This window comes from Cyanistes caeruleus, chromosome 3 (genome assembly GCF_971803275.1).
Source record: "Cyanistes caeruleus chromosome 3, bCyaCae1.hap1.1, whole genome shotgun sequence".
Taxonomy (NCBI): Eukaryota; Metazoa; Chordata; class Aves; order Passeriformes; family Paridae; genus Cyanistes; species Cyanistes caeruleus.
The window spans coordinates 19,983,452-19,999,128 of NC_141703.1; the positions used below are offsets into that span (position 1 = coordinate 19,983,452).

A 15,677-nucleotide genomic window follows, 5' to 3' on the forward strand; every position below is an offset into this window, starting at 1 on the left:
ATAAATCACTTTCTAGAGTGAAAGGCTAAAAATAGAACCTCCATTCAACTGTAGTATTCAAGACAAAGTTGATATACCTTAGTTTTGAGCATGGTATAAAATACAGTGTATAACTAAGAAAAATTTCTCACTGTCTGCAGCCATCAGATCCAGAAATAAATGCTCTCATAATGGGAGCTGTAGACAGACAGAACCTGTTTATTATGTGCTCTGTTAATCAGATATATAGAGCTCACCACAGACAGCTTGGTTTATATTGAAAACTTGGATAAATTGTTCTTGGACCTTTCATCACTCACTTATGGGGAGAAGGAGCTGTTGAAGGAAAATGCTGCAAATCCAGAATATTCAAATGACACATCAGTTAGTCTTCTCATTCATTCCTCTTTTTCTTTACAAGCTACAGTGTTTAAAAAGATTCAAAAATAGACTTTTTCAGCCACTTTTATATTTGTGTGATGCTCTAAATGTGTAAAATAGTAAATTTAAAATTATTACTTCCTTGAGCATAGCTACCTTGAGGCACATTAAGACATTAATGCAACAAGACAAACAACAATGTAAATAGCCCATATCCATGAGAGAGAGCTGAAAAACAGCTGCAGTGGGAGTCATCTCAAAATTGCTTACTGGCAACAGCGGGTTTAAATTCCCATGCAGATTTCTTTTTCGCTTAACAAAACCGCAGATGCCTAGAAGGTGGAAAAGCAGGGCCCATCCCTGTGCTGCCACAGGGGCCCACAGGGCAAGGTGCAGGCAGGCAGGTGAGCCAGCAGCACCTCAGTGATGGCCCCGTGGCTGGGGCAGGTCAGAGCCAGAGCAGAGCTGCCCATGGCAGCCCCTCTGTGCCCCGTGCTCACGACAGCTCCCGTCCCAATTCGCCCCGATTTACCTTCATGCCAAAAGTGAATATGGTGATGACGATTTTGAACACCAAAGCCAAGGCGAGCTGCCACATGGCAGAGTAGACTCCAGGGCCAGCAGGTCTGTCGGGAATGTCATCCACTGGCCGGGTCATGTTCGGGTCGTTGATGTAGTCGCAGAGCTGCGAGGACTCCAGGGCACCACAGTCATTGAAGAGCTCGGAGATGAGCTCGCTGGTGCTCCTGCGGGTGTAGGGGTTGGGGTAGGCGATGATGGCAGTGATAGCTGTTATCACAATCACCTCCAGCACTGGGTATTTCCCAAGCCTGGTGGTTTTCCGCCTCCTGCACCAGGCGATGTTGCATCGGATAAAGAGGGTTCCCCAGAGGCCCCCAAAGACGCCGAGCAGGATGAAGGGGAAGAGCTCGGCCATGTACCAGGGCGTGTGGTACTCCACGTAGAACAGGACTAGTCGGCTGTTTCCAAAAGGATTGATGGACCTCAGTGTGAAGGCAGCCACCAGAGCAGCAAAAAATGACCTCCAGAGGGTTTTCAGAGGAAAGTAGTAGCTGACCTAAAACCAAGCAAAGACCATAAACATTTCACTGAGTGTGACAGAGGGTGCTTCCTTTACCACCACCATCTGTTTCATTTGACTTTACTGCAAGCACTAGACCTCACCACAGCCAAACCATGCTCACAGAGGTATATCAGAAAAGGCATTTTCAGATTTCAGAGAAGGAGTAGCTAGTGCTTAAAAATTGATAAATTTGAATCCAGAGTTGCTGTCTAGAGAGTATAAGAAATGCTTGACAGCTTGGTCCACAAATTAGCAAACTGAAGGCTGGAGAAACCTCAGTGGAGGGATATATTACCATATTGAATCATCTAATTTGTTTCCAGGAAGCCAGTGCCCTTCTGCTACTCAGATTATGCTAAAATATCTGGTTATTTCTCATTACTGGAAATCATAGATTGTTTTTGTTATAGAAGAAAAAATAAGCATATACGTATTTGAAAAATAATGAGTAATCTTGGAGAAAGGTATCACATTAAATTATATTTATTGAATCAAGTGAACTGCCAGGTCTCACCTCTTCCAGACTAAAAAGCACACCTCCAATTGGAGCCCCAAAAGCAACAGAAACTCCTGCAGCAGCTGCAGCTGAAAGTACCTACAAAGAAAATGTTTACATACAAGGCATGAGTTGTTTGAAACCCCGACTCTGCAGACAGGAAAATTAGAAATTTATGAACCAACCTCACCTCTCTTCTCTTTCCTTCATTCTTGCTGTACTTAGAGAAAAGGCTGCTGAAGAAGTTTCCACAGCAACAGGCCACATGGACTAATGGGCCTTCTTTCCCAAGGCTGAGGCCTGAAGACACCACCAGAACCAAGGTGACTGTTTTGATTAGAAGTGTCCATTTTCCCAGATAGCCCCTAATAATGAACCCACTCAAGATGGTTTTTATCTGGAAAGCAGGAAGAACACGTTGAAAAGATGAAGAACCCTTTTCTACTCTGAACTTTCAAATGGAGTTAAAACTCCAGCAGGGTTTAAAAAGTTGCAGACTGCTTGAAAAGAGACAATGATGGAGAGAAAGAAATTGTAGGTAGGGCAGCTTTCCCACAGCAATATCTGAGCAGGGGTTAAGCAGACCACACTTTTACTGCTGTTACGGGTGGTCCCCATGACAGGCAGCAAGGACTCTCACAGAGATCAATAGAAATATGAAACTCTTACGTATTTCCTTGGCTTACAAGATCAGAGTTAAACTGGATTTGAGTTTAACAAAGCAGAAAAAAAGCAAATAAACAACAACAGACTTTACCCAGATAAAACACACAAAAAAGTTCTAGATATTTGGAATCACTGTGCCATAAAAGCATGCATTATGCTGTGCATTATGAAATGAGAAAGTCCAAAAGATCGTGTTTCTACACATTTTGTCTTAATTTTGCTAGTGAGTGGCTCAGAAAGAGCACAATGCATGTGCATGACACAAAGGCTGCAGGGTGGGATTTGGGTTTGGATTCTAGGTCTGGAAATGGGCTGGAGCTGAGCATCACCTCGCACAAGGGATTTACCACTTGGAAACTGGCTTTATACTTAACTATGAAAACTTTTTAAAACCATAAATATATCAAACACATAACAAAGGCACACATGACTACTTTGAAACATGGAAATTATTCAAATATTTTAAATTATTTGTGGTGAGTTTTTTGGAAACATTTGGATGCTTCTCTTAGAGATCAAGAACAAAAGTATGCAAAGATTTCTAAGTTTTGGGCTGTTGATTCTGTTTGCCAGATTCCTAAATAATAATTCCAGTGGTTCCATAGCACTTTTAACAAGAGAGTGCCCTGATTTCAAAGACTTTTAATAATTCTGCTGGTTGAATTACAAGGTTCTTCATTTAACAGCTTAAATATGGACTGAGGCTCAATATGTAAAATATTAAAAATCAAGTAGATATTTCGGCTGCTATAATGTTGTCATGGTGGCACAATTCACATTACTCTGTCTTCAGGAACACTATTTGCAAAAGATGTGCACCAGACACTTTTCAGACATCCCAAATGAGGGCATTTTCAGCAGTTTAGGGAACCTTAGCTTTGTAGCACACCCTCTTCTCTTTATTTTGCTTTAATTTAGAGTCTAGCCTAGAAAATAACTGGTTTTGTAACTAGCACAGATAATTTCATCCTGGAAAAACTCTCTATAATCTTCCAGTGAGTATGTCTCTTGCAGATGTTGATTTTTAATTCTCACACTGTCAATGAACAAGTACATGCATTAACCTGTCACAGTGACATACGAACACTTTTTACTATTGAAAAACCTAGATGATCACCATAAAAACATGAGAAAAGGAATGAAGGCAGATGAGATGGAAAGACAATTTCCTTGTTGCTGTGCTATCTCATAGTACAGTTCTGGAATGGGAAAATGAAGTCATGTTTTTGCTACTATTGTTACTTGGTTTTTTTTGGATATTCATGTACAAAAAGAAACTCACCTCTGGGATTCCAGAGCCACAGGCGTAAGGAGCAAACACTCTGACCAGGGAGACTGCCAGGAAAGCAAAACACAGAGCCCACATAATGTACAGAAAATAGTTTAGAATGTAAGCACTTGCACCCTAGAAAAATAACAGTAACAAACATTGTTAGATAAGCGCAGATTGGCAAATCTCACACTTCTACTAGGGATCATGATGGCATGGAGCCTGATTTTTCATTTACATGGTAAGTGCTGCTTTTCCTCAGGAAAGACAAATAACTATATACTCCAACAACTTCATTACTTGTGGAAAGAAGCAGCAAACTAATAAATACCTAACCCAGTCCTTACAGTCTGTTTGCAAGGGACACAAATACCTTAAACTGAGCACCTTTCAAGTACTAAAAAAATCTAACTAACCCATGTAAAGTTCCACAACATCAAACAAATATGTCATAAGGGCCAAAGGAATAGGGAATGAAAAGGCACCTAATGAAGGAATCTGCTGTGTTCATACCATGGTGAGGGACAAGGAATGAGACTAATATGTATTTTTTTGAGGGATGGTATTCAAATTCTCCATGCAGATGCTGCTCTTTTCCAACAACATCCCTGTGTATATCAGTAGCTAGTTCAGTTCACAAACAGGAAGGGTAAAACCATAAATAAATCCTTTCTTTCTATACAGTGCTCTCCACGATAGGGTTGAAAATAATTTGAAAATAATATAGATTGGCAGAACCCACTCACACATCTCAGTAATTTTTGCCCTAATATTTTAAAATCATTCCAGTCAGTAATAAGTCTATCTTCAAACTGAACAGTTTTACTTTTGTAGCAGAATGGGAACACAAATGATTATTAGCAATGGTTGACTGTGCAGTGCCATAGTGAAAGCACAGTTAATAGTGACCTTCAAGTTTTTACCTTTTTCCAATGGTCAAGTCAAAACTTTTGCTAAAATCTGCCTTGGAATACCTCTGCCTTTTCATATGCATTTTTTTTTAGATTAATTTCAAAAACCCACCTACATGGACAAAAGAGAATCTACTCAGCAGCATCAGATCAATACAAGGAGCTTAAGCCTTCAAACTATATCCTGTAGCAACATGACACTACAGAATAAAAAACTGAGATGAATCTCAGTGCATGCATTGGTATGAATCCTTCACCTCCCAGTGAACTCTTCCTACCGGATGCAATCCCAGCTGCTCAAGAACATCAGGGGCCCTGCCTCTGCTCTGCAGGACAGCAGCCTGGATATCAACATTATGATAAATCAAGTAGGAAAACAGGCATTAATCAATTGTATCAGTTAACAAAGCTGGCCAAGCCTTGTTCCCAGTCATAAAAAAAACTTAGACATGAGAAGTCTCCCCGTTTTCAAATCTTCAAGGAATCAACTCTTAACAGCATGGATTTTTGCTAGCTTCATTTTCCAGGTCTGTCCAAATGAAAATGCAGTAAGGATACTACTAACCCTCTTCCTTATGGATATACCTGGAGGAAGGGCAATTTGTTAAGCTGGTGCTTGCTGAAGTTAGCAGCTGGCTTTGCTGATGATAGCAGGAAGCTGAAGCCATACAGTGTTATCCCCCAATGCCCTGAGACAGCAGTCATGGATCCCACACTTGCAGTGACTGACATCCGGCTGCAGTAACCAGGGATCTTTGTTGCTACAGCTGAAGACAGTCCCAAGGATGTCTTCTCCTAGTGCTTTCAATTGCAAACAGCTATGACAATATTTACTCTTCCTCTAGAGAAAACTCTGGATATCTTACCTCAGGGCATAATCCTCCTGTCAGTGTGAACCTGGAATACCTCCAAAGAAGGCCAACACCATTACAAAAATTTGGCCCTACTAGGTTGAGCAAAAGCTGTAGTTTTGCTTCTAAATTCACTGGAGGAAAATTAACTTTGTTTCTTTTTACATCTTCTTCTTTTGCATCTCAGAAGTCATAAGAAAACTCTGTCAGCTCATTACTGCAGTCACACATACACCTAGAGTGCTGTGGCAGGACCCCACAAGAGTCCGTATGGCCAGTTCAATCTTATCCCTTGGGACATCTTTCATTGTTACATTTTCCAGATATCTGGCATTCTGCAGGCTCAACTGCAGCAGCTTCTAATGATTAATAATATGAAAACCTTTGGGAAGAGAAGTAGCAGTAACTCAGTATAGCAAATGGTTCGTTTCTCATCCATTACAAGCCATTACTAAGGCTGTGAATCAGTGAAAGTCTTGAGCATGTACACTGGAATCAGAGACTGAAGCAGATCACCAGCAGAGCTGATCCTGCTATGACCTTTCCCATGACAGCTCAAAAGATTCACCCCAGAAGCAACAGTAATGAAGCATGAAGGAAAACTGAGCAAAATTTTGTATTTTAGTTTGCAAGACCAAGCAATATTTCATCTCTGGTGTCAGTCCAGTTTAGATACAAATGGAACACAATTGAAAACAACCCTCACAAACTCAGAACATGGAAATAAACCACATCCCTCAGGATGCTCTCCAATGTGTGGTTACTCCAGAGGCCCAGAGCTCAACTCTGACTCAATAGGGATCTCACAGTTTGCAGACTCTCTACAGCAGTGTGTGTCCTCTAAACTGATGGTTCAAGGCTGCAAAATTGGGAAGTGGGTTCCAGGTTTAGAGGGGCTTCCTTGCCCTGCAGGTCTCAGCTTCATGACAGGAGATCCAGAAGCCCTGGGATAGGAATTCAGTCAATTGCTGGATCCAGTGTCATGATCCATGGAAGACAGAGGGTCCTTTCCTCTGCCCTGGATATGTGTAAGCCATCAAAAATGGGATCCTCAGCTCCAGTGAAGCTGGTGTTGGGACCAAACTGAATCTGCAGAACAGGGAAAGTCCAGCTCACCAGTGCTGTCTGATGACCTTTTGATCTGCCAGTGTATTTGAGGTTTTGAAATGTTCTCACACCAAAAAACTCTCTTCGCCCTCTCTTTGGAAGTAGTTCAAGACCAGAAGGGTGAAGGATAATTGGCCTACAAAATCATGATTAGAGATGAAAATATAGCTTGGTAGGTGTCTAATGGGCTATTATGTTTTCCATAATAATTTATATCAAGCCTCTGCTTTGGGCTTGTTTTATAGGAGCACTAGAATGGAAACATTTTTCAAGAGATGCCATAGGAAATGTCACAATTCTCCATGAAAACGTATGTACAGGGTTTATCACAGCCATAAATTGGGAAAACCACAAGGAAGAACTATCTAAATCTCAGTCCTCAAAATGTCAAATGTAGTTGGCTATGACAAGAAAGAACCACAGTCATGCATAAAAAAAGGAAGGCATGTCTGACCAGAGTACCTTTAGGGAAACTGTTCCAAATACTTTTTGCCTAAATTCTGCTCCAATGCACACTGTTGTTTTATAGGGTTCTTATGGAAATGTCAGGCACAAAGTGAAACACAGGAAAAAAACCCAGCAAAATTATTCTGAAACTCAGTCAAGTTCAGTGTATTTTGATACCTACTAAAATACTCTACCTCTACAGGAACCATACAGCAGAAAACTTGCCTATATCATAAGCCTTTCGAAAAAACCTGAATTTTTACTTTCCAAATTCACATTTTTATTGGGCTTTCCCTGGGATTTCGGTATAACAGTAACAGACAGATATATTAATAATATTTACAGCCTCCATCAGACCCTCAGGAACCCACAGATCTTAGAGGCCCATTTGTTTTAGGAAAGTAACTAAAAGTAAGCTAAGATGAACCTTTTCTTTTTTGTCTTACTGTGACAGTATACCAGGGGTGAGAAGCCCAATTTGAACACAAAGTGAGTGAAGTTTCACAGTGCTCATCAGGCTGATACCTTTCGTAAAGGCCCACAGCACACAACAGAGCTGGTTTCAAGAAGCAGGAGAAAGCAATAAATTTTCTTAAGGATATGCATCTTTCCTATATTCCAGCCAACATGTTAAACACATGCACAGGATTTCCAAATCCCCTAATAATTTTAACAGTTTCCTCTTTTCTCCCTTCCCGCATTTTTTTGATTTTGGTGTTGGTTTGGTTTCTTTTTTGTTTGGTGGGAGTTGTTTATTTTCTTTGGGGTTTGTTGTTGTTGGTTGGTTGTTGTTCTCTTAAATTAAAACACAGCCCCACCCTGTAGCTTTATATCAGGGTAATATTTCTTCACTGTCACAAAGACACAGCCACCCAAAACATCTGTGGATGGAGGCCAGGGTGACCCTAGCAAACCTCGGCAGAGGGAAGCCTGGCACTGTGACTGGCAACCATGCTGAGAGATTTTTGTCTCTGATGATGTGGTGAGAACACTCAGGGACAGTGAGCAGCCCACCACTTCCACCAGGGCTGATTAGAGCTGTAGGAAATTGAGCTATACATGTGCACAGACACTCCCACCCAGTACTTCTTGTCCTGTAAACCTAAAGCAGCACTGAAGGGAACATGAATGACACACTTGCCTGGCAATGAAGATATCCTCAAACACTGTCTGCAGGACCAGACAACCTCCCCAGTGGGGAAAGATCTCAGACAACCTCTCCAAATCACCCACCTGCACACCATATTCAGTTTTTGTCAAATTCAAGTCAGAAGTAAGGAGGAAGGGGGGTTTTGAGAAAATAATTCTGCCAAAGATTTGAGTTGTGAAGGTATCAAGATTATTCATTACATTAAATAACTTAGATTGAAAATGAAATGTGGTTTTTGTATATTTTTACAAGTATTATTTGCCAAATGGTATACAGAAAGGCTTCTTTTTATTGTTTTCAAAATGAAACCTTCACCTGCATCGTTTTGTAACAGAATTCTTTGTATTTAAAATAACAATTATGAAAAAAAAAAGTGTAGAAGAAAAAAAAAAAAATCTTAAAATGTAAGTTTCATGTCTGTCCAGATCAGCTTTTTCTCTCCCTGTCCAACACCCCTGCAAATTCTTCTCTCTGGCCACCCCCAAGGAGCCAAATTTTTCCCCAGTTTTTGGTGCTAGCTAAGTCTCCTGATGTGTCATAGAGAAACTAATTGCAAGGGATAAACAAGCAGTTCTTATGCAGCTCCCTGTATAAGAATACATAAAACCCCATCTGCAATCCCAAAAATATCCTCATAAATGTATTTTTCAGTGCTCATCTTTTTTCTTTTTTTCTTTTTTTTTTTTTTTTTTTGTTCCATAAAATTATGTTAAAAAGGAAAAAAGGAAATGCAGCTCAGGTCCCCTGGTGATTATGCTATGCATGTTATGAAACACTTTTAGCTTAATACTGATAAAAAGAGAGTGCAGTCTCACAGTTTTTCACTTTTCATTGCACTGAAACCACAGGACCTCCTTCAAGTTAAGCAGATAGTGCTTGTGGAAATGTCTTTTTTTGCAGTGTGCTCAGTTCATTACTTTCTCTTTCAGAGAAACTCTCTGGAGGGAACATCAGCAAGTATGAAAAAGGGCATTGCCTGGCCTGCTGCAACCCCAGACTAATCAGGCCTCCCATACCTCAGACTGGCTCACAAGCAGTTCAGACCATTTCTGCCACTGGGGACATTTGTCCCTGTCATCAAACGTGGTTTCATTGGACGTCCAGCAGCACTGCTCATGGCTGTACCAGAAGGCAGACAGGCAGACACCCTCTTTCAGGTCTGTCATCCAATCCACAGCTAAATCTATCACTCCAGCTAATGTACCTGGGAAAAGAAATGCAGAAAAAGAAATGCTGGCATTAAAAATAATCAAGTTGCAAGGATAATATATCTGATTCCAATAAAAGAATAAAACCTGTGATTTGGGTAAGCAGTGCAATGTAAGGCTGTGTTCTCAGCCTGAAGAGAAGGTTACAAGGAGACTTTATAGCAGCCTCCCAAAACATAAAGGGGGATTATAAGAAAGATGTGGACAGACTTCTACTGTTGCAGCAGGGCAAGGGCTAACAATTTTAAACCAAGAGAGGTTGACTTAGGCTAAATATAGGGAAGTTTTTTACAATGAGGGTGGTGAAGGACTGGAAGAAGTTGCTTAGAGAGGTGGATGCCCCATCCCTGGAAACATTCAAGGTCAGGCTGGACAGGGCTCTGAACAACCTGATCCAGTTGAAGATAACCCTGCTTATGGCAGGGGTGTTGGACAGGATGGCCTTTAAAGGCCCCTTCCAACCCAAACTATTCTCTGCATCAATAAATACAAATATACCAAAGAACCAGGGGCAATAACAAGTTCTTCTGACCTTCAATGCTTTCTCATAAGCTTTTATTTTAAACATTATCATTTTCATACTGACTGATGACCAAATAGGGGTGCTATAACCAATGTCAGGCCTGCAGCCTGTCCCAGGCAGGTTCCCCATCTGGCTGAGATGGGGAGGACGTCGTGCAGGGTCTCTATACACACACCTGGCCACAGGTCTCAAACCTCACTGTGTGTTTCAGGGGTAATGGAAGGATTTGTGTTACTATGTACAGCTTTACTGGTCCCAACTCAGCAACCATTCAGAAGGATGATTTCATTACAGATACAACGTGGATGCCAAATTCTGACTTATGAGCTTAACAGAATGGGGCTTTTGATGTGTGTGTACATTGATTAGCAATCTGGACATGCAGAATAAAATTATCTTTCAAACCCTGCCTGTTCCACAACGCTCATTTCAGCGTCAGCCAGTGATTGCATAGAGCTACAGTGACACCCGGTGGCCACTAGACAGACACAGGTAACCTTGCTGTGGCCAGACACAAAAAGAGAAAACTTTCTGCTTCTCTAGGTCATTTTCCATCAGTGATGACAACCTGGCTCAGCAGCAGCACCCTCCGGGCAGGTGGTCCCCAGGATTGCAGGAGCAGCAGGAATGGGAGGCTGGGAGCAGCCAGAACACAGAGAGGCAGACCTGGGTGTTCTATCCCTATATCCACACTTTCTGGAGAGAATTAAACCACCAACTGACAGAAGAGTCATTTCGTGTTTTCCAGATCCCTCTCATATACAGTGGAAAACAGAAGCCATCGTTACTTTTACAAGTAATTACTAATAAAATTTCAAGAAACTGCTAATTGATTTGAACAGAATTTATCGATGCATATCAACGTACTGGGGAAAAAAATATTTTGCAAAATGCAAACTGGTTTGGCTTTATGTTTCCAAAACATAGATTTGTGGCTCCTGCTAAAAATGCAATTACATGAAGCTGGGGTGAGGGCTTTCCTGCTCCCCTTTCCCCAGCAGCTGGGACACACAAGTGGGTCCAAGAGCTGGTTTATTTCATCTGGAACTGAAGTTTTCTGATTTTTCACTTCTGTAAAAGAGACAGGGGGAAAAAAACACATTTCAAATAATTCAAGAACCTTTTTTTTTACTCCAAAGACCAGAAAAATTCCACAGGTTCTTCTCCCACCCCTAAGCAGGATACTTGCCCCACACTGACAAGCAGTGGTGCTCAGGGTAGCAGTGAAGAATTTCTGTTATATAAAAATAATCTGAAGAACTATACAGATATACTAGACAGGATGACACACACACAAAAAAAAAAAAAAAAAAAAAAAAGAAAAATAAAAGGTTGCAAAAGGGAGTGATGATGTGTTTAACAATTATTTTATTTCTGAAGATTTTGCCTTAATCTTGCCTATCCTTTTCCATTTTTCCCAAGTTTCTATGGAAACAATGAAGCATGCTGCTAAATGAATCATTGCATTGCTGGCAACATCAGCATGCATAGCTTCCTTCTTTGCAGTGAGATCTAAATTCTCCTCCAATTTTCTGAAAGTTTCAGAAACAAGGAATTTCCATCTCTTGGACATGATCACCAAATGCTGTGCCTCTTGCACTCCTGATGGATCATTAATGTTCTCTGTAACCTTCAGAGTTTACATTACTTAAAAACAAATGTCTAAAATTATGGCACCCAGATGTAAATTTTTAGATCACTCTGCATACATTGCTTTATATGAGGAAAGCATGGAAGCTCTGACTGAGACAGGCCCAGGTAGTGTTTTCAGTATCTTTTTCTAGATCATTGTGTGAACAGTCTTCATCTGATCACCCCACTAAACAACATTTGTGGGTTTTACCATTCCTTCCCTTCCCTCTGCAATTAGCAAGGTTTGGCTATTAAAACCTCATTTCCAGGAGCTTCTCAGGGCCCTTCCTGCCCTTTGACTGTGTTACACACCATCATCTCCCTCCAGCCTGATGTTCAAGGTCCTGTGGGCACTTGCCACAGACTGGAGGCAGTGAGGGGCTCTGCTCAGGCTAATTAATGTGTGCACCCTCACACAGGAAACTATGATACGATCCCAATGGTGCTGTTACATCCTCAATATACATTGGTGTTATCTGTAACCCTAAAGCTGGCTCTGCCGTGAGCAGGAAGCCAGAGCAGAACCCCCTCCAGACATCCCTTTCTTACCTACACTTTTCTGGGACTAACAAAGGATGCAGGTTTGATGACGCTCCAAAAAAGACAAGAGATGTATATGTATGATGTGATATATGTCTCATACTGCCAAGTGGGATGGTCCTCTCCTTCCTGCCCCCATCGCCTATATTTTGTTTGCTTGTGGCTCTGTGATGACCAGCACTGTTGAGCCCACAAATCAACTGAAAACTAATCTGGCCAAAATCCATTTCTTCTAGCAAGTCAGAACCAGTATTCACTCGCCCAGTGCAGCTACACATGCACAGGGCCAGTGGCAGATGCACTGGGGAGCAGGGATTGCTCCTTTCAGCCTTGTTGGCTCATGTTGGCAGTAGAGGTGCAGCTTTGAGGTATTCCAAAATCTGAAAGATAAAGTTTACCAAATCAATGGGATTTAGGCTTCTAGATCGGTAAAGCTCCTTTTAAAATCCTGGGCCTGGGTAAATGACCCAAATGCTTTTGGAAACCTTTGGAAGCCCTTGACAGCCTCTTCCCATGAGTCCCACCTTGCTGTCCTCCATGCCCAGCACAGGATAGCAGGGGCAGAATGCTCTGATGTCCTGAGTACTGCTGCTGCCGCCTTTCCCTTCGTCTCCCACTCCTTGCCATACTTTCTGCTTGCCTCCAGTAATTCCTGGACCCATCCACTGAGCCAGGCTACTCCCCTTGGAGCAGCAGTAGCATCTGCCTGTTCAGCAGAGGAGCAACCAGGGAGGAGCCAGGCTGGTCCACACAATCCCATCTGATTACACAGATGCCCTTGTGCATGCTTTCTTCTCTGAGCAGGCAATGTTTTAAGAGAGGAAAACAACAGTAAGTGCCTCCTGACTGCACCAGCGTCTCCTCCCTTCCCAAACCTGGTTGAGATACCTGACTAATTTGGTTTGACTCTCTGAGATAAAACACGATGCTCTGCACCCATGAAAACGTTGCACAAGCTACCAGAGCTCAGCTGTAGCTTACCCTCAACCCCCATTCCCAAGCTGGGCACATCAGGGCTAGGGCTTATCAGAGGACTCTGGCTTTTAACAGCCTTGAGGATTTCAGCACGAGACTTCATTGCAAATTAGAACTGAATAAAACCTTCTAGAATGTTTTTACTAAAATGGGAATGGGTGCATATTTATCATATTCCTTCTATGAGGAGAGGACTACTGAGGTCACTAGAGCCCTCAAGGGCTTGCTCTAACTTTATTTGCAGGCAGAATTCTTCATCCCAGATGAGATCCACCCTACCCCTCAGGCAGGACTCAGCAGCCCTGAGTCTCTTCCCATCTCACTCTCCCAACAAAGTTTTTGTGGAAACAATTACATGTCTATGAAATTACATAATTTGCCAAACATGTCACTTCAGAAATGTTTTCTCAAGAACTTTACCAGTACTGCTGAGGCTCCTAACAACTGTAATAAAGATATTAACTTGACAGATGCTGAGCAGGAAATTCCCATCACCCCTTGGAAACTGGGAAACTTCACATGGTGCTTTTACCAAGCAACATGACACAGGAGCACCCTGACATCACTGAAAAAGCATAAAAAATGGCAGCTGTCTGGGCTGGATCAGAGAAGTGCAGCTTTCCAAGCAGGAAGATGTGCTAAACTGAGGAGAAGACAGGAGTAATTGAGGAAATTAATGAATTTGCCATGTGAGTTTGAGCAGGCTGTTAAATATGTAATGTCTGTCTGGCCTGGAAGCAGATCTGAAACCAAGTCTGAAATTGTATTTTGCCTTCATGCATACATAAAGAAGATAACTCAGTGGAAATAGCAGTTTATAAAACTCCCCTTTTGAGTGTCCACAGACAATATTTTCCCCACATCATATTTTTTACTTGCAGAATTAAAGTGATGACAAGAAAAAAAAATCCTAAAAATAAAACTGACTTCTTCAAAGCAAAGATTCAGAAAGTCAAAGCAGCCCATCGAGTATGAAGCACACAAATGCAGGTTTCCCAAAGCAACAGAATAATCCCTCTACTGGTGAAAACATTTTTATTCTAGGTCAGCACTCAAAAGGAGACTTTTCAAGTGGGTATTTTTATTTAGGATCATAACTGCATGAATCTAAAACTGTCTTTTTAGCTTAAAATAAAAAAAAAACAAAACCATCAATGGATATACGGTGCACAGAGAGAAGCAGATGGTACTGCAGCAGCTTGGGTGAGATGCTTCAGGCATAGCTATAGCACTACCACAAACATACCTGCCAGGAGTCCTATGAGAAGCATTACAACCCATCCTGACCAGGCATCCAGCAAACTCTTGATGAACTCCCATATGGATTCTTTACTTTTGCTTGTAATCTGAAATTAAACACACAAATAGATGTGTTGCTGATTTGGGTTGACAGTTTTAGAGTACAAAGTTTAAAATAATTAAACTCCTAGAAGGTGCATACAATTTCTCTACTCTCTACTTCCTTCAGTCCTAATAATTTACTCAGAGATGCTCATTAAGCATCATTAAGCTCATTAAGTTGCAGCAGCCCTTTCATATTTACAAACTCAGGATATCCCATGTCCATATATTTGAAAGCTCTCCTCAAGTCATCCCACATCTACATGTTTAGTTCTCCTCAAGTCATGGAACAAGGTAGGAAGCGATGACTTTGTGGAAAGGCTTGTTTCAGTCAGTGCCAGGATGGCTGTGACCCGGGGCTGGGATGCACCACGGCCCGACACCGCTACCTTGCGATGGCGGTCAGTGTCGCGCGATTTCTCCCGCAGCCAGTCGATGGTGTGGAAATCTTCGTAAGTCCCAACGTCGGGAAAAGGCTCATCCAGAAAATCCATCAGGTTGCCTGAACCATTCATGTCTCCTGCATTGACCATATTAGGATCTGTAGAGGAAAAAGAAGTTTGTCAATAACTTCAAACAGCTCTGCCAGGCAATTCAAACCAAGTTTCCTGAAATAGCTTCACAAGCCAGGAAGTGAAGACAGCATGAACATTCTGCTCACACAAAGAGGGGCTCACACAAACTCTTCGTATTTGCTTTTAAGAAAGCAAATCCACCACATAGCCCACTAAAGTGCAAGAAGAAATAAAAGATACCTGTCCCCAAACTGCAACAAAGTTACCAGAGGCATTTGATGGGAGCTTGGATGAGGGCAGGTAGGAGAATGAGAATGTCTATTCCAGCAAGGTGGTCTGGTCAGGGACATTGCAACAAGATGGTCAGTGCAGGAGGAACCAGAATCAAAATACACAAGAGACACAAACCTGACAGAGCAAGCACAAAGAACATGAGCAGAAACAAGCCCCATTACTCATGCTAATTGGGGAGCTATTGTGTGTGTGCTCTGGGATACAGGCTCAGCATGGGTTGAATCTGCAGATGACAAAGTGGCAGCTGGGTCCAGGAGGGCTCCAGCAGCAGGGCAGGGGAGTCCTGGGCTGGGACTGGAGGAGGCAG

At 41.9% G+C, this 15,677-nt stretch overlaps 1 protein-coding gene across 2 annotated transcripts in view; it reads right to left on the reverse strand.

Annotated features, from left to right (window-relative positions):
- CLCN4 (Cl-/H+ antiporter 4) overlaps nt 1-15,677 on the reverse strand; it is a 43,264-nt gene that overhangs the window by 14,875 nt on the left and 12,712 nt on the right. For both annotated transcript variants that reach the window (XM_023918358.2, XM_023918359.2), the window contains exons 2-8: nt 14,951-15,102; nt 14,467-14,566; nt 9,359-9,546; nt 3,889-4,011; nt 2,131-2,337; nt 1,959-2,039; nt 893-1,438 (exon numbers count right to left, since the gene is read on the reverse strand). In XM_023918358.2, coding sequence (XP_023774126.1) covers nt 893-1,438; nt 1,959-2,039; nt 2,131-2,337; nt 3,889-4,011; nt 9,359-9,546; nt 14,467-14,566; nt 14,951-15,102 — 1,397 coding nt within the window. The remainder of the gene's footprint in view (nt 1-892; nt 1,439-1,958; nt 2,040-2,130; nt 2,338-3,888; nt 4,012-9,358; nt 9,547-14,466; nt 14,567-14,950; nt 15,103-15,677) is intronic.